The 23229-nt window shown below is 38.5% G+C and overlaps 1 protein-coding gene across 2 annotated transcripts in view; it reads left to right on the forward strand.

Annotated features, from left to right (window-relative positions):
- The window catches only part of vps50 (VPS50 EARP/GARPII complex subunit), a 90040-nt gene that overhangs the window by 14916 nt on the left and 51895 nt on the right, over positions 1 to 23229 (forward strand). For both annotated transcript variants that reach the window (XM_058047747.2, XM_058047748.2), the window contains exons 5-12: positions 3749 to 3802; positions 7045 to 7115; positions 9698 to 9815; positions 10073 to 10108; positions 10550 to 10632; positions 17114 to 17156; positions 20058 to 20156; positions 22333 to 22473. In XM_058047747.2, coding sequence (XP_057903730.2) covers positions 3749 to 3802; positions 7045 to 7115; positions 9698 to 9815; positions 10073 to 10108; positions 10550 to 10632; positions 17114 to 17156; positions 20058 to 20156; positions 22333 to 22473 — 645 coding nt within the window. The remainder of the gene's footprint in view (positions 1 to 3748; positions 3803 to 7044; positions 7116 to 9697; positions 9816 to 10072; positions 10109 to 10549; positions 10633 to 17113; positions 17157 to 20057; positions 20157 to 22332; positions 22474 to 23229) is intronic.

The following is a 23229-nucleotide window of genomic DNA, read 5'->3' on the forward strand; positions in this document are numbered from 1 at the left end:
AAAATATTATAATAATTACAATAAAATTAAAATAATAATTATTATAGTATTACTATGTAAAATATGCAAATATAACAATAATATTATATATAATCAATATAATAATTAGCATTAATATAATAATTATAATAATCATAATAGTTCTAATAATTATTATAATAATCTAATAATAATAATAATTATTGTTATTATTAATTGCCTTTGCAATTATTATTGCCTTTGCAATAATAATAATAATAATAATAATATTATTATTATTATGTGCTTGTGTCCCTTTTTTCAGGAGCACTTTGTAAACAACGGACCATGTTAAAAAACGAAATTGATAAAACCATCAAAAAGGTTGGCTCAGGCCATGATGCCAGGTTGTATGTTGAGTTTAAATGAAATACTTTGGAAAGATTGGGCGGGCCGTATTCAAACACTTGGCGGGCCGGATGTGGCCCCCGGGCCGTAGTTTGCCCACCCCTGGCTTAGATGGTGCCTGAACTAGTACTTTGAAAAAGTGAAAACATACAAATTTTGTCTCAAAACAATTTTTATGTAATTTTGTGACATGCACATTGAACAGATAATTAAAATCTGTAAATAATATAAATAACTATACTATAATTGCCATATAGTGCCATATATAATACCATAAAGTGACAATAAAAACCACACAAAAAACCCCCAAAACTTTAATTATATTAGGAAAGCAGGAAGTGAACAAATGTAACAGTTACTGATTGTAAAAGTACCAGATGGAGGGGTAGGATTTAAGGATTTAAGCTTTGCTTCTTCCAAACCTTTTGGACATGTGGAACTGTGAACTGATTATGTGATGCATTCAATTGTAATCTGATGCATGTTCAAATGAAATAAAACCATTACCATAATTCCTCGTGTATAAGTTTCAACCCTGCATCTTACACAGTGATGTGAATTTATGCTCACATTCTAATCTCGCGTGACCTCATATGCTTCAGAACAGTCGTTTTGCACTTTATACACACAGCTTACAAAGTACACAAACGAATTCATAAGTTAAAGGCGATCAATCAAGCAACTGTAGTTTTAGCGCAAGCCTGCCAGCCAATGACTTTTGAAAGACTGACTACTGTGTGATGTGTAATTTGCCTTGTAAAATAAGTGACAAATGACAAACGAGAGAGAGGCTGACAAAGTGTGTGATGAAGGAATTATGAGACTGTTCAACTCCGACACTGAAGAAGGTGACCGCACAGAATTGAGGCACCAATTGCTACTTTTTTCCCCTGTTCTGGTTGGCACCGATGACGAAGTTTGATACCCTAGTTACTGCTTTGTCCTGGCATGTAACACCTTTCTGTATAATGCATCACTACAACCACAATTGTGTTAGTGTTCCTAATGTTTGAACTGTGAGTGATTTGCTTTACCGTTGCAAGTGAAGTACTTACTGGGCATTGAGTTCATTCTCTCCATGCTTGCTAATCAGCCTGAACCTCAAGTGATTTGTTTGCTTACTTATTTAATTAATGTCAGCCAATTTAGCTCTAATTGATAAATACATCACAGTAGGGACTTCTGTGAGAATGCAAACACTCCTTTTCAGGCAAATTAATCATAAGCCAAGCATGTAGTTTTTATTATTTACTGGCTAATGAGTGAATGCTTGATGCACTATCTAACGAAATCCCGTGTTGAGTCTCCACGAGCAGGTTTGACGTGGTGACTTTGAAACAGGTTTCTTTCCTTCTCAGTCCTACAAAAGAAAACATTAATTAAATGAAAACATTAAATTAATGCTTGTCTTTACAGGTTAATTACAGACTGTTCGGAAGTTCATTTATCTTATTTGCTGTCCATTTACAGCACACAAAGCACAGTGCAGGAAGTTTTCAGCACTGTGGATCAGGTCTGAACGTTTAGTTCACTGCACCTGGCTCTCCATTATGGATTTGAACTCTGTCACCCCTTTAAAACATTTAGCGTTTCGCCAGTCGGTGCCATCTTGAACCTTCTTTGGAGGTACAGTACAATGGAACCTCAGTTAGTGTCATTCATTCGTTGGTCGAAGGTCCAACCTTAACCAAAACAGACTCTAACCAAAACATTTTTTTTCCATAAGAAATAATGTAAATCGAGATAAAATTGTGGCATAAGATCTCGAAAAAACTTGTTTTTTCATTTCAATCTGACATAACTCTCCATGTGCTTATCTTGTTCTTCCTGTAGCTTCTGAATATTTATTTTTCACGACCATTATGTTTGCCACGCAAAAACAATCCAATGCATACTCACGCACCAATTTTCTACAATGCATATTTGATATGGTATATAACAACCATCCATCTGTGTCAATGTATGGACCAAGTCGCAAATGAGTCAATGCATAAAGAAATGAGACCTTAGTGAAGGATTGTTTAGGTTTTTAGTAGAAAATGAGTTTAGAATAATGGCTTAACTGTGTGCGCTGTGGTGAGTGGACAAATTTGTAAATTCTCTGTTCCCTCCGTAGCATTATAAGTCTGAGTACCATGTGAGCATGCTAAATTGGTCGAGTTTGAATCTTCATTTTGAGGTTTCTCCAGGTACTCCAGCTTGCTCCCATATTCCAAAAATATGCATGGTAGGCTGATTTGAGACTAAACTGTCCATTGGTGTGAATGATTGTTGGTCCATATATATTATGTGTTCAAGGTGTAGGCTGGGGATAGGCTTCAGGTTACCTGGCGGATGGATAGTTCCTCTCGGTTAGGGATGAGCAAGCTTCACTGAGGGACTGATGGACCTGGCCGTGATTAATATGATGCATTATGCCAAAAGCAGGCATAAGCAATCTCTACAAATATCTGTCCAAAAAGTATGACTATGCTTTAGATCAGGGGTCTCAAACTCAATTTACCTGGGGGCCACTGGAGCTAGGGTCTGGGAAAGACTGGGCCGCATCAGGTTTTCCAAAAAAAAACAAACGCATTTATTAAAAACAGAAAAATATACAAACTTTTTCAGTGCTTTGGTTCCGATTTTCTACAATAAAAGCTCTGATAAAACATTCCACTGTTCTCAAATATCTTAATTTTTATTTTTCTGCACAAAATAAGATGAAAAATAAATAAATAAATCAAGAATAAAGAAAATGAATCAATCAGTAATAAATAAATAAATATAATAGTAATAATAACTGCAAATAATAAAAACTTAAGAAACCACATATAGTTGGTGGGTAGACAAATTATTTTTTTTCAGATTAAAATGAACAAAGCATTATTAGAGCCCTGTAGACATGACAAAACACGACTATACTATTTTATTTACAACATATTGCGCAACTGCAGGGTATTGAGACACGTGCTAACTTGCAAACTAGAGAGCTAGCGACCTAAACGGTAGCCTATTTCCTTTAAACTTAAATAGCCAAAAACTTACCACTTCCACACGGATAGGGAGGATAACTATTAACAGTTATTTAACCTTTAACATGAACATTAATCAAACGTAATAATTTTTTCTGGGTACATGATACCATACAGCATCCATATCAAACTTGCGCGGGCCGCACTAACATTAAACTTTCATATCAAGGCGGGGGCCTCAAACTAGTGTCCTGCGGGCCACATATGGCCCGCGGGCCACATGTTTGAGACCCCTGCTTTAGATGAAATCCATTATTGTTATTCCTGCTAGAGGCTTGGTATTGAGATAACATTGCTTTACGGGGTGACATTTGGGAAACATTTCTCCTTTTTAATACATTTCTCATCTTTGCTCTCCCCCTCTGCAGGTTTCTAAAAAGGTTGCTGATCTCATTTTGGAGAAACAGCCGTCGTACGTCAAGGTAAACCTTCCTTTATTTTGTTACAAAATTGTCACTGCCGTAAGACTTTATCCTCCCACTAGAACTGGGGGGTGGCAAGATTGGAAAAGAGTAATAAGATTGATTTTATTCAGAATACCGTCCTGAATTAAAAGTTAATCCCATGAAATCTCTACTATGCTCATCCAATGATGTTGCAATGACTGGAAATATGTGCAGAAGAGATTGAGATGAGAGGAGTGGGGGAGAATGAGAGATAGATAATGTGGTAAAAAAGAAGGGAGTAAGGCGAGTCTATTTTGGTCTGATTCATGTTTTTGCAGTCAGCTACTCTCAGTCTGGTCATTCTGCTGCAAAGGGACGCTTTTTGACCTTTCAAACTGAAAATTCCCATGCCGGGAGTAATTACAGATGAGATGAACAATTCAATGTTCATCAACAATGCTTAGTAAGAGTCTTATACTTTGTGGCTGCATGTGTTGCCATCAGTCATGCATCAATACGGCTTCATATCTTTCTTGAATGTTTTATTCTAATTAATTGGTTTCATTAATAATCTAGGTTGTGCTTTTGCAGTATGCAGCAGACAGCGTAAATGCCCTCTGATTACTGGCTTTGTTAAGCCATCTGAAGGTCAGTCTGTAAATTGTAAATTGATCGTTATTTCTGTGACCCTTGCGGTGACTCCGCCGCTTCCAAATGACAGCACAACTTATTAGCAGGGGGTATTGGTCTGCATCCGTCTCAGCCAACAAACGGATGGCCTATCAAATGCCCGGTGGAGTTCAGAGGGCACTTTGCGTGTCTGCTGCATTTAGGTCATAATGAGTCAAAAGACAGATTTCAGATGGTGATGACTTTTGACTTGTTTGCGTTTTTCTGACTTTGCACCTGTGTTAGAATTTTCATTATTACCATTCTCTGCACCATCGCCACCACTTTTTGCGTCATTATTTACTATCAAAGAGATAAACATAAATGTATAAAGCAGCACCACAAGCAGCCTCCAGCCATGATGCTTCCTCTACTCTGTGCTTGCGTCCCGTGCATCACCCATCAATGCAAACATAATTTGTGCAGACATATAAACCCCTGGCTTTGAGCTTAAAATGATGGCCTGGTAAGCGTCTAATGTGATTCATAGCAACGGAGGGAGTCGTCTTCTTGCTGTAGCTTGTGTCTGATCACTGTTGATGCCCACTAGCCACACGTGGCCTCCTCTTGCACTCAGAAAAGATGCTATCTTGCCTTCTCATGTGGAAGGTCACATGAAGGCCAGAGCCACTGTCACTAATTCGCTTCCCAATTTTGACATTCATGTGTATGTTTTTCAAGAACCTGCTGTTAGATTGCCTCATCTTCTATTTACGTACCTACTGTACATACGCTATACCAATCATGAGCGAGTGAACTCATTATGAGCTTGTTAACCCATCTGTCATTACTCATAGCATTCATGGTGGCAGCTTAGAACGAACAATAACAATAACAGCAATAGCCATACTCTAGTCACTTATATCCCTTTATATATCCACACTGTAGCATAGTCACTTCATTGCAATACTGTACATATTACTGTTATTATATATTGTCACATCCATACTGTGCATACTGTTTATAATCTGTATAATCTGCAATAGCCATATTATAGTCATTTATATCCCTGTACATATCATCACTGTATCACTAGTCATAGGCTGTTATAGTTTGTACATAGATCTGTCCATTTACAGCTCTATTCTATTTCTACATTTACTTACTACTAAGGTACTTATAAAAATTGCACTTCTGGTTGGATGCTAGCTGCATTTTGTTGCCCTGTATCAGTGACAGGAGCAATAACAATAAAGTTGAATCTAACTAATCTAATCTAATCTAATCTAATCTAATCTAATCTAATCTAATCTAATCTAATCTAATCTAATCTAATCTAATCTAATCTAATCTAACATCATCACACAGCAACTTAACACTCAAAGGGCAGCTAAGAAATATATAGTACAAGTACTAATACGGGTTCAAAATAAATAAACAACTATTTTAACAGCTTTTCATTATGCATTTTGTCTTAGCAAAGCATTTCATTGACTTTGGCTGTGATTTATCAGTTGCCTACGTCCACCAGAGGGAGCCAGTGGAGCCTCCCTCTGCGCTCTGGGGCTCTCGTTTGTTCAACCTTAGCGGTCAGACTTGACAATTACAACTGAGATCTGAAGACTGTTTTGCTAAGGGAGATTAAAAACTGACAGGGAATATAAGACACCCATGCTGATTATTAGAAATGTCAACTCCAAGAATACATGCATTTTTTTTCGGTCACAAATGCCATTCATTTTTGTTTCCCGGTCATCTGCTTTTCAATAAAACAGACCTAAGACAGAGGCATCATTAGAATGTATAGGCAGAGTAAGTAAATGGAGCTATTGCATAGTCAACGTATTGGAGGGTCACAGGTAAGACCTCTGATGAATACATGAATAACAAGGCATGTGGAGGAAAAAAAAATCTCCTTTTTGCTTGACCTTTACTGCTGCTTTCCCAATGCTTGTTTGTGGACATAGTAGAAGTTGGTTTGCACTGTTAATAGCACCTTTATGTATGTGTAGACAATGCATAGGGGCTGTATGCATGAACGTAAACATTCACAATAAGCACAATTGAATTGCTGTTTGCTGCTGCTGTTCTTGTATGTGGAAATCATTCAAATTGTATTTTGGGAAAAGTTCTGGAAACAACCAAAAAATGTAATTCATGTTTTCAAACCTCAAGTCATTGAGTCTTTCACGATATTGCCAAGTCGAGTCCGGAGTCATGTGACTGTAGTCCATACCTCTGCTATTTACTTTGTCAACATAATTGTCAGTGCTTTGGATCATCATGGGAGTCTGCTGGGAATGACATCACTGTTGATCTTTTACTCTCAACTGAAGGACCTCTTTATTACGGTCTTTTTTTAATAAATGTTTTCTTTGAGGACATTAGAAAATAAAAAGGACAAGACTTTGACATCTCAGGCATTGCATCAGGCAGACCACGGAAATACTTTTTTTTTAGCAATCATTTGTTGGTAAATATAATATCGTATTAGCATAATCCCAGCAGGATCCATCTCACCCCATAATGTGTGCTACCATAGTAGCTGATGTGTATGCTGTCGAGAGTTGAAGAGGCAATTTGCTTGATAAATGACTGCATAAGAGAAATCCGTCTTTGCCTAAGGCTCCCTCGAAACAACTTTAAAATGTTTTACTTGATGTTCTCAGGAACTGGAGAGGGTGACTGCGTTGCAGACCAACCTGCAGCTGGCAGCTGTCATTTGCACGAATGCAAGAAGGTAATGGTTTCACCTGTTGCTGATTTTCACTTGCTTACAACCTTCTGAATATGGTTTTCAACATGATTAGAGAACTATAAGCATGAAATAGCACCCCTATAGTCACACTTACACTCATATTACAATATACTCAATACTCAATATAGCAGACATAATAAGGCAGGGGTCTCAAACTCAATTTACTTGGGGGCTACTGGAGCTAGGGTCTGGGTGAGACTGGGCCACATCAGGTTTTCAAAAAAAAAAAACGCATTTATACAAAAATATACAAACTTTTTCAGTGCTTTGGTTCCGATTTTCTACAATAAAAGCCCTGATAAAACATTCCACTGTTCTCAAATATCTTAATTTTTATTTTTCTGCACGAAATAAGATGAAAAATAAACAAATCAAGAATAAAGAAAATCAATCAATCAGTAATAAATAAATATAATAATAATAATAATAAAACGGCAAATAATAGAAACCACATATAGTTGGTGGGTAGACAAATTATTTTTTTCAGATTAAAATTAACAAAGCATTATTAGAGCCTGTAGACATGACAAAACACGACTATAGTCACATTTATACTCTAACATATTGCGCAACTGCAGGGTCTTGAGACGCATGCTAACTCGCAAACTAGAGATCTAGCGACCTAAACGGTAGCCTCCAAGTTATTTCCTTTAAACTTAAAAAAGCCAAAAAACTTACCACTTCCACACGGATAGGGAGGATAACTATTAACAGTTATTTAACCTTTAACATGAACATTAATCAAACGTAATATTTTTTTCTGGGTACATGATACCATACAGCACCCATATCAAACTTGCGCGGGCCGCACTAACATTAAACTTTCATATCAAGGCGGGGGCCTCAAACTAGCCGCGTGTTTGAGACCCCTGTAATAAGGCATTTAAGGCATAAATAAGACTCATGCTCATGTGTGTTGCTATAAATGTGTTACCTGGGAAGCTGAGTGGCGGACGGACAGGAAGTGACGTTGAGTGGCATGCTTTTTTTTTTTTTTAACCTATTTTGAGATAATTCTAACTTGCAACAAAAGCCTGTTTGCTCCGCCGATCAAGTCTGGCGTTTGTGTGTCTCACTGAACACCACAGTAACATTACTAACAGGGTTTACTATGCTACATATCATTCACAACATCTATGAATGTGTATTGAATATATTTTATGGTGGTGGTGATGGACGATGATGCACAGTGCTTCTCTGCATAGTTGATACATGTATTGTTTAATCACATCAATTTGTTGAAACACTTTTTCATCTTCATATGGTCAATAAACCAAACCTTGTAAAACACAAAAATAAATACTAATTATATCGTTATTCTCAGAACAAAAGGAAATTGGACTCACTGTGCAATTAACTCATGAAGCCTTAGAATGAGCTTTGTAATCAAAGATCTTTGGCTTTGAGATAAACGAGATGGAAGATATAGTTCAGGGCCAAAATTCTGTCTGATATGCAAATGTGTCCAACCTATTTCTTTGATTTCACAACAGATTTACCGCACAGCTTTGCCTATCCAAAAATACAGAGCTGGTACTTTTTTGACCTCCTGAGATCGGGGATTTTTTTTTCTTATCTGCTCTGCTGTTTTGATTGTACTCTTTTGAAGTCATCTTCTGTATGTGGTCTGTGGTTTTAGAATTACTTGAAGCCTCCATTGTGTTACATTTACATTTCATAACTTTATATGTAACCCTCGGCCATCTCTGTGTAGAGTTTGCATGTTCTCCCCGTGCATGCGTGGGTTTTCTCCGGGTACTCTGGTTTCCTCCCACATTCCAAAAACATGCTAGGTTAATTAATTGGCAACTCCAAATTGTCCATAGGTATGAATGTGAGTGTGAATGGTTGCTTGTCTATACGTGCCCTGTGATTGGCTGGCGACCAGTCCAGGGTGTACCCCGCCTCTCGCCCAAAGACAGCTGGGATAGGCTCCAGCACCCCGCGACCGTGGTGAGGAAAAGCGGTAGAAAATTAATGAATAAATGAACTTTATATGTATTTATGTGTAATTTGACGCTTAATTTATCATTCTTGAAGTCTGTACAGGTGGTCCTCTTTTCGGCATTCCGCTGTTTTGTGGTTATGAATACACTTCTGTTAATTAATATTGCACAATTGGAGTCTTGGAACAGAACAGAAGTTAGTGCTTTTCCACTTTTCTGACCTAAAAATTTTGTTAGAATGTTGTATTCTAAGGTTAAACGAGTTTCACATAATGAGTTTTGCGCATTTGGAAGTGAGTTGTGAAAGAAGTTTGGGATTGCTCTGAATGCTCAGTTTCAGAGAGTTTGACACTGTGACATCACAGTGAGCCAGACTTTGTTATATGGGCGTGCCTGAGCTGAGTGTGACCAATCACAGCGGAGTGGGTGTCCCTGGAGGCGGGCTGTGGGTGGAATAAATTGAAATACAGCTGGAATAGGTGCAGATTCTGGAAGATCTCGAAAGCATACTGTGCGTAGCTGCTCTGTAAGTACTCTGTAAATACAAAGGGCCAAAAATGATCATCGAAAGTAATCATCGCACCACTGTCGTTTGCCTTTGTGATTTTCTCTGCTTAGGCAACTGGGTGTAGCAAAGGAAGGATTCACAGAAGCAAGCTTGGGCTTATTAGCCAACCAGAGAAGACGTCAACTACTAACAGGCCTGCTCAAGTCTCTCCGGACCATTAAGACCCTGGTAAATATGTTCAGTGATATAATAATGCATTAGACCATGTATACAGTCGTTATGTTGAAAAGTACAGTGAATATTAAGCAGCACTAAACGTTCCAGTTAATTGTAATTTAATTTGTTGTTCAGATAATAACATACAGACAGGTACATAGTGGACTATGATGAAATGATCCTTTATAATAAACCTCATAATAAGTGTTGGGATGTGATTTTACATGGTGTTCTATCTCGTGTTGCTCATGTCAATCTTGCCTTCACAGCAAAGAACAGATGTGCGACTCAGCGAGATGCTGGAGGTATTGTAAAGCACCCTCGACACACATTATGTTGATGACTTACTTTTAAAGGTCAAATATTATTACACATCACCCATGGAAAGCTGAACCCACACAAACCCTTGACCTTCCTCCAAATGCCTCACTTTTATGATGATCCGCTGTAGCGCATAGAATCAATATTAATGCCTTTTTATCTGAAGAGTATCTAAGCATTTTACAGAACGTACTTTATGAAAGCGTGACTGACACAAGGTGAAACATGATAGCGTATTACAGTATCTCACAAAGCAACGCTTTTACGATACTTTCTCAACACAATAATAATTGTGTCATGGTCTGCGGCTGCACGAGTGCTGCCTGTTCAATGAGGGGCATTTGGATTCCAACAAATGTGGCATTTTGAAGCAGAGCATTATCCGTATATGCATATAGAGTTGTTGTATCATTCTGTTGTTCCAGGAGGAAGATTATCCGGGTGCTATCCAGCTCTGCCTGGAATGCCAGAAGGCTGCAAGCACATTCAAACACTACAGCTGCATCAGGTATGGTATTTATTGGTATTCAGACGTTGGTTGTTGGGCCTTAGCTAGACTGTAATCTTCCCATGATTGCAATACGTGATTACAAAAAAAAGGGGGTTTTGACTTCCTTGTCATGATCCAGCTTTTCAATTGCATGTCTCTTTATTGTGAAGGCTCATATATCCTGTCACGCTCTTCTTAAATAATGCCTTGTTAATCCGTGCGTCACCTGTGTTTGAACCTGAGGTCTCAAAATACACGCAGTTCTGTTATTAACTACTAAATACATAACCTTTAGTCATGCTTTTATTTCAGTGATTTCACATTAACTCATTAAATCCCGGTACTGGCCATTTTTGACAAGTTTGACTGATTTTTCAAGACATGCAGAACATTGTGTTCTTGGGCTATATAGACATAGTATAGACCAAAAGAAAGATTAGACTCTCACCTTTCATCAGAAACAAAAAGTTTGTTTTTACCTTTTTTTGTTCTTTAGTAATCAGCAGTATAACATGGGTAAATTTCAGCAAAATAAAACAGCTTTTTGTGAAAATATACATTTCAAGCATAACTTTCACATGGACAGAAAAAATTGTTTTTCATGAAAATAACAATTAATTTCCAAATATAACACCATTAACTATTTATGTATGTTTTTCACATTTGTAATTGAACTCCGGTTTCCTCCCACATTCCAAAAACATGCTAGGTTAATTGGCGACTCCAAATTGTCCATAGGTATGAATGTGAGTGTGAATGGTTGTTTGTCTATATGTGCCCTGTGATTGGCTGGCCACCAGTCCAGGGTGTACCCCGCCTCTCGCCCTGAAGACAGCTGGGATAGGCTCAAGCACCCCCCTGGGACCCTCGTGAGGATAAGCGGTAGAAAATGAATGAATGAATGAATGAACATTTGTAATTGAACTGTGGTGTGCAAACGCGTGTGCGTACCTTTAAATATCCCTTTAGTGCGTAACCTTGTGCACACTACACACCTCCATGCGCTTTGACTTCTTACTTGCTATGAAGCCACTTTTTACATGGAAAAGAGCTCTTATCAAAATGCACTTCTGCCACCTTGTGGCTGCACCTAACATGATCTGTTCTGTTATGCAGTTGCATCATCACCTCTTTTTGTCTTTGGGATTGGACGTTCAGGTTGAAAAAAAAAAGTATAAAAGTGTCTTTGGTAGTGAATGAGATACAGTAAGAACTGGTTTCTGCCTTCAAGTGAAACTAACGCTGACGCAAGAAGCATTTTACTGCCACTAACACCAATCAGCAGTTAAGCAAATTTGCTTGTAAAAAAACTGACTGTGATTGTAACAATTCTGCTTAAGTGACAGGATGACGGATGGTTAGTAAGGATGCATAACAGGCTGGAAATTGCCATGCTGAACGCTCCTTTCTTACTCCTCCTCCTTGCATCTGCTCTGTTTGCTATATGATACCACTTCTGTCTTCACATTGACATTAATTTGTCATTATTGGCTTTGAATGCCTATGGGGATGCTCGTACTATGTATGACAAAGAAGTGGCTGCATACAAAATATACTGCAAGGTGGCTGGTGGGGGTGAAGAAGAGAGTGATTCATCCTTGGTAGGATGATTTCAACGTGAGTACTTTGGTGTGTGGCATGCACATTTTACTCAAGTTCTTCGGCCCTGATGTTCTTTCGCCCCCCCCCCCTCTAATCAGCTTGTTGCCGGCCGGATGCACTTTGATTTAACCTTGCAGCAACACTTTGCCATGCGCCGCTGAACGCCCAACTTGGTGGTTTGATTTTACGACCGCCCGCCCGCCCGCCTGCCCGGACCTGAGTTTGTGTCCCTTGCCTTTCAAAAGTCAATATTGTTATTTGAAGAACACTGTTACACAGCCCCCTACCCCCGTCTCAATGCATTTTCATCAAGTGCGCTCACATCAAGCGGCAGCAGGGCAGCTTTCGAGCGCAACGTCACCACAGCGATAATGAACACTGAACTCTATTTTGGAATACAGAATACATCAAAGAAAATGATTCCACTTGTGTAATAAATTCCAATTGGGAGTAGGAAACATCAACCTCTGTTTAGTATAATATACATGGCATGTACATACATTGGACCTATAGTCATTCCTGTCACACAACCATAACTTCTTGGACTATGCTTAATATTCTAACACTGCACATAGTGGCCTAGTGGTTAGCATGTTGAAAATTATCAGTCAGTATGAGATGATGTCTATATGTCCCCTCTGATTAGCTGTCCATCACTGTTCTATCACTGTTCTATCACTGTCAATTTCGATGGGGCAGATCCTTTCACATGTTCAAGGATAGCATCTTTAGCCTTGATTGATAGTGGTGGTGTTCTAGCAGCTTGGATCGGGTATTGACATTTCTCCACTTTTAGTTTTCACTTTCCCATCAGAAGACTGCATCACACTTGGAATATGAAATTAATGGAAACATGTTACATAGGACAAAAGTGATATATTCTTAATGTAGTTCTCTTGTTGTTTTTGTACATTATTAATAATTCAAAATGTCACAACTAGGGCTGTCAATTGATTAAAATATTTGATTGTGATTAATCACATTTGTTCACAGTTAACTCACAATTAATCATATTTAATCGCAGATAGAAATTTGTGGTAAATGAATCAATGTGCAACTACAACGATAATTACATAAAATTTCATGTAAAAGGGTATCAATTTCGGAACTATGGGCCATTATTTAAAACAAACAAGCAAGTCATTTTTGTATGACTATTTTTCTGTATTATTAGCATATTAGCTCTTAAATTCGCCCACAAACGTTCAGCAAATACAAAATGTAAGCGACACTGACAGAAAACATGTTTTTGTTTATTTGTGTCAGCTCAAAATAAGATTGATAAGAAGAGAAGTTGATAACAATATCGGAATTTTTTTTTCCAGATTATGAAAAACGATATTTAAAATATGCTGTATACAACACATTTCATGTTCATTCCACAACAGAAGATATGTCATGTTACACATATCGGTATCGGCTGATATCGAGTATCGGAAATTAAGAGTTGGTTTTCAGCAAAAAAATGCCAATATCGGTCATCCCTGTTTCTAATATATTGGCAGTAGGGGGTCGTTAAGGTGCTCTCTGTCACAGTTTCCCAGACACAACAAGCGCTTTTGTGACTGAACACGGAACCAATTCCGGTTATTCAGAGCCACTGTGCCTTTTTTATTATTTTCTTTTGAGTGTTTTTTCACTCTAGGATTTTGTTTACTCACATATAAGGTACACTTGTTAAAGCAGTGTGTTTGTGTTTCACCAACCCGTTTTCTACTTTTTTCTTTTTGCAATATCACCCACAATATTCATTATTCATTTAGTTGGATGTATCTCAGCAGTTGCGGGATAATTCTTTTTTTCTTTTCTTTTTTTATTTTTTTTTAAGCTTGCCACAGACTTGGGTCTGTATGACAAAGAGACATCTGAGCTGTTCATGTCCGGGTTGCGGCTGTTTCTCAATCTTTCCTTTATGCTGTGGTTCACTTTTCAAATCCATTTTGTTGTCTCTCCGCCTGCTGCATTACAGTGGCTTTTATGACCGCAGCAAAAAAAACAAACAAAATCTCAACTTCCGGGCCAGACCCTTGAAGCCACGGATAGCATATATATATCCACTCAGCAGTTTACTGGGCTACTGTGGACACCTATTGCCACTTCTAATTGAAAATGGGGTGTATATATATAAAAAGATAACGTCTCGGGTTTCCTCGTAACTACATTTCAATCCACGAATTCGCTGCAGGGAGCAGATTGTTAATTAGGTTTTCCTCCTCATTTGTTATTTATGCATTCTGTGTGATCATACAAGGAGGCCAGTATGTAAGGAGGAACTGCATCTGATTCCAAACTCACGTGCACAAATACCGGACGACATAGTGTTATTTTGTAGTGTAGATAATACAGGGGTCTCAAACTCAATTTAGGGGGGCCGCAAGTTTGAGACCCCTGAGATAATATATGTAAAATAACAAGATATTTTTGTATTATTCCAGTACTCTTCAGTTTTATGGGGCTGCTCTTGCTTTATGCTACCATACGGCCGTGTGGCTCTGCCAGGATTTACTGTTCATTCAGTTGGCGTCCATTCCCAGTCGGACCGCCTGAACTAAGAGCTGTTAAGTATTCTCTTGGGTCTTTGTGTGGACACTTAGATGTAGTTCTTCACTTGTTCGGTCCTGCTATTGATCAGGACACCCGTCTGTACTTGTGCCTTGCTTTCTGGCGTCGTCGTGTAATGTAACAACCCGTTCACCTTCACCACTGTGTCTGAATTTTGGCAGAGCGTTGCATTGGTGTTGATGTGCCTGGTGTTGGACTGACTGCTGATTTATGAGAGGCTTGTAGTTTGTGCCTGCCAACTTGTTCAGGCTACTAGTGTCACAATTCTACATTGTAAGGATTCTCAAACCTATTGGGACCACGGACGAGATTCCCCTTATAATCCTTATACTGAAAAAAAAAATTGTACGAGAAGCCATAGGAATTATTTATTGTTTAGACCAGGGGTCTCAAACACGCGGCCCGCGGGCCAAATGTGGCCCACAGGACAATAGTTTGCGGCCCCCTGCCTTGATATGAAAGTTTAATGTTAGTGCGGCCCGCGCAAGTTTGATATGGATGCTGTATGGTATCATGTACCCAGAAAAAATTATTACGTTTGATTAATGTTCATGTTAAAGGTTAAATAACTGTTAATAGTTATCCTCCCTATCCGTGTGGAAATGGTAAGTTTTTGGCTATTTAAGTTTAAAGGAAATAACTTGAAGGCTACCGTTTAGGTCGCTAGCGCTCTAGTTTGCGAGTTAGCATGTGTCTCAAGACCCTGCAGTTGCGCAATATGTTGTAAATAAAAACAGTATAAATGTGACTACAGTCGTGTTTTGTCATGTCTACAGGGCTCTAATAATGCTTTGTTCATTTTAATCTGAAAAAATAATTTGTCTACCCACCAACTATATGTGGTTTCTTAATTTGCCGTTTTATTATTATTATTATTATATTTATATATTTATTTATTTATTTATTACTGATTGATTTTCTTTATTCTTGAGTTGTTTATTTATTTTTTCATCTTATTTTGTGTAGAAAAATAAAAAGTAAGATATTTGAGAACAGTGGAATGTTTTATCAGAGCTTTTCTTGTAGAAAATTGGAACCAAAGCGAAGTTTTTAAAAATTGTTTGTTTTTAATAAATGCATTTTTTTTTTTTTTTTGAAAACCTGATGCGGCCCAGTCTCACCCAGACCCGAGCTCCAGTGGCCCCCAAGTAAATTCAGTTTGAAACCCCTGGTTTAGACATTTCAAACTAAATTCTTCAGAGGTGTGTCATAGAAATTGACTTAATGTCAAGTAACAAATCTTAAAACTTTTTCTTTTAAACCAGTTGAAAGCCTACATATTTAAAAGTGCTAATATTATTACTGGCGGTCCTCTACTTATGTGTGAGTTCTGTTCCTAAATTAACACTTAGTACATAGAACACACGGATGCCATAAAATACGGTAATAAAACACTATCTATTATACAAGAATTAAATAAAATGGCAATAAAAGGATTAATAATTTACTTTATTGGGAAGAGGAAGAGAAAGTGCAGGGGAATCTGCAGAAGACGCTGAGAGGGTAGAGGGTGCAGGATCACTTCCTGGGATACGGTATTGATTCTGGTCTTCCAGTCAGAACACAAGCAATCTTGTGAGCTGAGTTATCCTTGTCGCTTTCATCGGAGCAGATCTTTTTACATAGTCATGAATCTTGAACTTAATGAATTGCGAAAAGCCAATGCATAAGCGACACCATTCGCTCCTTGTAGGCTGTATCAAACCGCGGAGCCCAACCTATCGCTCGCGTACCCCCTGGAGATCCATGCACCTTAGTTTGAGAATCCCTGCTCTATGAAAAGTTGCAACCTGTGGGACTCAATCTGTTGGTTTCAGTTTTCCCATTCTTTATGCCCGACCAAGCTGAGATACTTAATTAGCAATTTTTATTATTAAGGACACTCTTTCCCCCGGGCTACTTGCTGTCTCACAAGGCCCAGCACAAGAACGAGCTGACCCCCAAAAGACCCCAAGCAGAGCAGGGACAGGTGCAGGGAGATGATGGGAACAAAGGATGATTACGGATGGGTGCTGTGCAGGGGGGGGTAGCACAAGGGAATTGAATTGGTGTCCTGGGATGGGTAAAAATAAGATAAGATACTGTTGTTACTTCTCTGCATTGAGTTGAAAGCCTTTCCCGGAATGAGATAACATCTTAATATGCTTCAAGGTTGTGTTGGCGTTTTGTGTTTTGTCATAATGTAGTACAACCCGTTCAACCTTAACTGTTAAATATGAAGTACCGGAGAGGAAGTATTGTTATATTTGACTGCTACATTGCCTGCTACACTAACTTAAAACAAATACATGCATTCATCTTTTTTTTCTTTTTCTTTTTTTTTTAATCTCCACAGTGAATTGAATTCCAAACTGCAAGACACTCTAGAACAAATCGAGGTAGGTACATTCTGCTTCTGTCTAAGAGAATTATTATGAGAGGCAATATCTGTAAAAGTACCTTTAATGTTGTTTAGTGTCAGGTTCTATGCTTTAATGTTGCAAAAGCTTCTTCAGCTTCTTCAGACATCTCATCACTCTGGGTCTGGCCAAATATTGACACACTCAAAAAGTCATTATTATGAGTGCAAAGGGATGCAAATCATATCAGTTTCATCTGGAGCCGGGTTGCAGTATTTTGCTGTGATAAACGTTCCGCCAAGCATATTTTTTCTCCGCACCACCGCCTCAGCGCTTGACTAGATTAATTACTTTTGGTTCTGTCTGTCCACAAAAAAAGGCAAGTGTGTGAGAGTAAACACAAACAATGCAAAGCCTTGAGTTGAGGTGCTAGCTTATTTACTTGTCAGCTTTGTTAGTCAACAAAAGAAAATCATTCAAATGAACTCAAATGAGTCTTGGCAAAGAACAATACACACATCTAGTAGATGACGCTTTTCCACAAAGGCATTATGCAAATCACATGTTGCGACAAGGATCTAAACCAGGGGTCTCAAACACGCGGCCTGCGGACCAAATGTGGCCCGCAGGACACTAGTTTGAGGTCCCCGCCTTGATATGAAAGTTTAATGTTAGTGCGGCCCGCGCAAGTTTGATATGGATGCTGTATGGTATCATGTACCCAGAAAAAATTATTACGTTTGATTCATGTTCATGTTAAAGGTTAAATAACTGTTAATAGTTATCTTCCCTATCCGTGTGGATAGGGAAGATAACTTCATAACTTGAAGGCTACCGTTCAGGTCGCAAGCGCTCTAGTTTGCGAATTAGCATGTGTCTCAAGACCCTGCAGTTGCGCAATATGTTGTAAATAAAGAGTATAAATGTGACTATAGTCGTGTTTTGTCATGTCTACAGGGCTCTAATAATGCTTTGTTCATTTTAATCTGAAAAAAATAATTTGTCTACCCACCAACTATATGTGGTTTCTTAAGTTTTTATTATTTGCCGTTTTATTATTATTATTATATTTATTTATTTATTACTGATTCATTGATTTTCTTTAAGGGCGGCACGGTGGTCTAGTGGTTAGTGTGCAGACCTCACAGCTAGGAGACTAGGGTTCAATTCCACCCTCGGGCATCTCTGTGTGGAGTTTGCATGTTCTCCCCGTGCATGCGTGGGTTTTCTCTGGGTACTCCGGTTTCCTCCCACATTCCAAAAACATGCTAGGTTAATTGGCGACTCCAAATTGTCCATAGGTATGAATGTGAGTGTGAATGGTTGTTTGTGCCCTGTGATTGGCTGGCGATCGTGAGGAAAAAGCGGTAGAAAATGAATGAATGATATTCTTGATTAGTTTATTTATTTTTTCATCTTATTTTGTGAAGAAAAATAAAAAAGTTATCCTAGTTATCCTCCCAGTGGAATGTTTTATCAGAGCTTTTCTTGTAGAAAATTGGTTAGTTTTTTTAATTTTTTTGTTTTTAATAAATGCATTTTTTTTTTTTGAAAACCTGATGCGGCCGAATCTCACCCAGACCCTAGCTCCAGTAGCTCCCAAGTAAATTGAGTTTGAGACCCCTGATCTAAACGCTATAGAGAATATGCACATTTGGCTGCATTAACAATGTCATGTAATGCTGTTGGTAGCTTTCCTATTTTGTGTATGTGTGGTTCTATAGTGGAACCTTAGTTTTTGAGCGCTCTGGTTTGCAAGTTTTGGTTTTTGACAAATTAAGATATTTCTCTGTATTCTAACTGAGTGTTGAACACAGCATCCACACACTGGTGAATGCATAGTGGTTCTTTTAAAAGTTGGGGACTGATTCCAGCAAGAGAATTCTTGAATTATGTGTGTGTAGGTGGTTTATTTGCTCATAGTACACGCACAACAATGAACAACTCTGTATCAGTGTCTTTATCAGTGTCCTTTGTTCATTTTATGTAAGTCATTGAGTAAAAGCGCCTCTCTGTGTAGTGTTATAGCATAGAGGAGGCGGGGTTGCTAATGGCCTTTTCCCATTACAATTAGTGGCTTTACCCACGTTTTGTACACACTGGTAGACCAGCAAAACACGTTACACGTTACCGATGTTGAAGAAAACCTAATATTAAAATGCTAAAGTTACTTACTTTACTTAAGGTAACCGCTTTTCTTGAGAAACTTCTGGATTTTTTTATATGCATTGTGCAGTGGGCGAAATCGCCATTTATTATCAACACGAAGACCGTCAACTCTTAAACAGTAAGTGACACAAACCGGTACTCTTTGAAAGAACCCAGCAGAGTGAGTGGAATACATTAAAACAGACCGTTTTCACGGGAACCACAAAATCCCAAAAAATACATCTGAATAGGTGCAGATTCTGGAAGATCTAGAACGCTTTATGTGCTTGTTATTGTGTGTAGCTGCCGAAAAAAAAATTAGCATAATAGGTGCCCTTTAAGAGTCATAACAAAGTAACGTTTGTTACAAACCATGTAAAGGTTCCCAGTTAACACAGGTTGCAGGAGGAATGGTTTAAGGGAAACTCGGTACAGAAAGTGATCTTCCAATAAGTATATAGCTCCAACCATATGTTTCATTTTTCATGGGCTATTTACAGTGTATACAAGATTGTGCCTCAGTCAGCACTCATTTCTGAAAGGTAGATTTGGTGTGTCAAGGTCACATCTTTTTTTTTTTTTTTACCACCCTCTTTGTGTTCATTTCTCACATCTTTTTTTAAATCTCTTTGTCAGAAACACACACCTACTACATCCAATTAGCGCCACCTCTGCTTTGTGTATGAGCCATACATCTGCACATCTATATCTAAATCCCCCGGTCTTAACGTTGATAATCCCTCTCTGTCTTCCTCCCACCCGCCTTTGTCATCCATCTGTTTCTGCCTCCAGGAGCAGCTTGACGTTGCCCTGTCAAAGACTTGCAAGCACTTTGATGTTGCTCACTATACCAAGGTCCAGCTGGCCTACACACTCCTGGGGAAAACGCAGGTTTGACTTCTTTTCAAGGTCACTGCATTGTTTAAACACAAAGGAATGAGCTTTCACTCATGTTAATTATTGTTTCTTGAACAAACCTGCTCTTTGGAATTAATAATTTGGGAGATTGACACTCATTAAGATGTGTTTTAACAAAAAATGGGTTTACACTGGTCCTGCAGTGGTAGGCAATTTTGCGTTAGTTGCGTGCCGATGAGTAAATTGGTGGTAAACAGGTGGGAAGTATGTGTAACATTTTTAAAGCATGCACAATTCACGTACACAAAGGGGTTTTGCACCACCTCTTGGAGCAAATCTTGGTAAATTCTGTAGCCTTTTGGGTCTTTCTTGTGAAGGTCTATAAGTAAATGATCATAATTCCCGAAACCTCCTTCCTGCACTTTCTGCAGCTGCGAGGTCGTATACTGTATGTAGACTTATCTTTCTTTTCCGCAGTGAAAGCTTCTTCCACATCTTGTCGGTCCCATATCAATAGAGAAATTAATGAAGTTGCTGTTGCGTGGCGTCACGCGGGACACAGCGGGACCAAATAATGCCACAGCTGCTACACGGATGGGGACGTGGTGGTTGACACATGCAGGAACAGTCTAGGTGTAAACAGTACTTGACATGGTGTAAATATGTTGTATGGGAGCGCTGTCATTTTGTGCCAATATGTACCATTTTCAGTCACAAATTGCTTATCAAGTCTACAAACTAGTCTTCATGCTTTTCAGGCGTTCCATAAATTTGGACAATGTGGAGGATAATTTCCATTGTTCTCGCCTCCATTTTGGTAATGGTATAGGTGTAATTTCATTTGAACATGCATCAGATTACAATTGAATGCATCACATAATCAGTTCACAGTTCCGCATGTTCAAAAGGAGTAGGAAGAAGCAAAGCTTATTAAATTCTACCCCTCCATCTGGTACTTTTACAATCAGCAACTGTTACATTTGTTCATAGACCTTCTTTATTGTCATTGCACAATAACACAGCAGTGAAATTGGCAACAAAATGTTGTTGCCTGGCTCCCGTGTAATAATAAATAATAAACAATAAATAATTAATAATAATAAATAATTAATAATAATAAATAATAATTAATAATTAATAATAAAAATTAATAAATAATAATAATAATAAATAACAAATAGCAAATAATAATCTTCTTGCTTTCCTAATATAGTCGAAGTTTTTTATTCATTTATTATTTTAATTTTATTTTTGTCACGTACCAATGTTCGAGGTACTTTTGGGGGTTGCTACGGAATAGCTACCACACAGAAGATGTGTTCAAAAGTGTATAAAAATCCTTAACTTTAAGTTTTAGGAAATTCCATCTAGGTAGCACTCTCTTATAGTTGGATGCTGTAAGATTTTTAGCCACAAAACTGAAGCAGGAAAGTCGAATTGGATTGCCGTGCTTCTTACTTATAGGAGTTTGCTCAATATTCTGAGAGATACGGCAATTCATGGCGGTACCATTGTGTTTAGGTGAGAACAGACCTAAGCCCATTTTAGTATAATGAATTAAACTTGGTAACGCTTCCCCCTTAATGAATTTCTTAACTGGAACAATTGGTGATTTCATTTATAAAAGGAATTAATGTAATAAATTGGGGACTATTTTCAGCTGGGATTTGCAACGGCCAAGTGCAGGAAGAAAGAAATAAAAAGTGCAGAGCCCATGTTCATCTTAATGAAGGAACATGTCACACAGAGAAACAGTGTGGCTCGCTGATGAGCTTTTAATAGATCTAGGACAACAATGGATCTCTCTGACATAGAGAAAACGCTATTAGGCTTTGACTCAAATGCCAGTGCTTATTAAATGAACACTCAAAACCCAAGATGGAAGTCAGTTTTCAGTTTTGCAAGGAGTTTGAAGCAGTATCCATCCACTATCTCAGTGTTAAATGTGATATTTTCTTGCCACTTTTCCTTCATAAGGGATGTCTGATTTTGATCTCCAGTTGGTTAGTTGGTGAATAAAGCCTTTGTCACGACTCCTCCGGCAATCTTATTTACATACACTAATACTCAAACCAAGTGAACAGTGCATGTTTACGCTCAGAGTTTAATTTGCAATATCTGCTGCTTTCTTCACATACCCACAGTGGCAGATGAATGTGACATCTTGATTTAATCATTTTCCTAACTTTGTCTTTGGCTGCTTCTGCAGACTGCTATGGACCAGCTGCACATGCACTTCACCCAAGCCATCCACAACACCGTGTTCCAAGTGGTGCTGGGATATGTCGAGCTCTGTGCTGGCAATGCTGATACCAAGTTCCAGAAAATGCAATATAAGGACCTATGTACGGTAAGACACTGAGATTACAGTATATCGACGGGGATCCGTGTTTTGTTTGTGACATTTTTCTCATTTGGGAACTGCAATGACAGAATTCAAACATGGTACAGGTGTATTCATAATAGAGTGACATGAACTTATAAAGGGAAACGCTATCAAACCCATACCTTAAAGTCCCCATAACACCAAAAAAAAAACCAATAACGGAATGAAAGTACTCAAAAGCGTTGTAAAACCGTTCCTTTGCGATGTCACAGAAGGACAGGCATCCTTATGTGCGCGGCGGTTGGAGCGATACACTCTCTTCCCTCCTGCAAGCTCTGGCAAGCTCAGGCAGAAGTTATTGGAGTTGGTGATTCCCAGCAAGAGAAAAATATTTTCATCTGTCAATGACATTTCACACGGGACTGTTTTTATGAACATGAACGTGAAATATCAATTAATTATTAATGTTGGATACGCTGTGCGTCCACAGAGTACTCACCTACGTCCACTACCGATGTTTTGCTAAAATTGTCTGCCCTCAGTAAACGCAACGTCCTCACGTACGGCACCAATGATGCCTATCAAGTTACCACCTAGTGACCAACCACAGTGAAGTGGGCGTGCCTGGAGACGGGCCGTGGGTGGACTAATTTAAAACCGTTTTAGCGGGAAGCATGAAATCCAAGAAATACAGCTAGAATAGGTGCAGACTCTGGAAGACCTAGAAAGTGTTCTGTGCATAATAACAACACATTGATGGAACGTCCGTCAGACATCACT

This window comes from Doryrhamphus excisus, linkage group LG7 (assembly GCF_037039965.1).
Source record: "Doryrhamphus excisus strain RoL-2023G ecotype Guam linkage group LG7, RoL_Dexc_Guam_v1.1, whole genome shotgun sequence".
Classification (NCBI taxonomy): Eukaryota; Metazoa; Chordata; class Actinopteri; order Syngnathiformes; family Syngnathidae; genus Doryrhamphus; species Doryrhamphus excisus.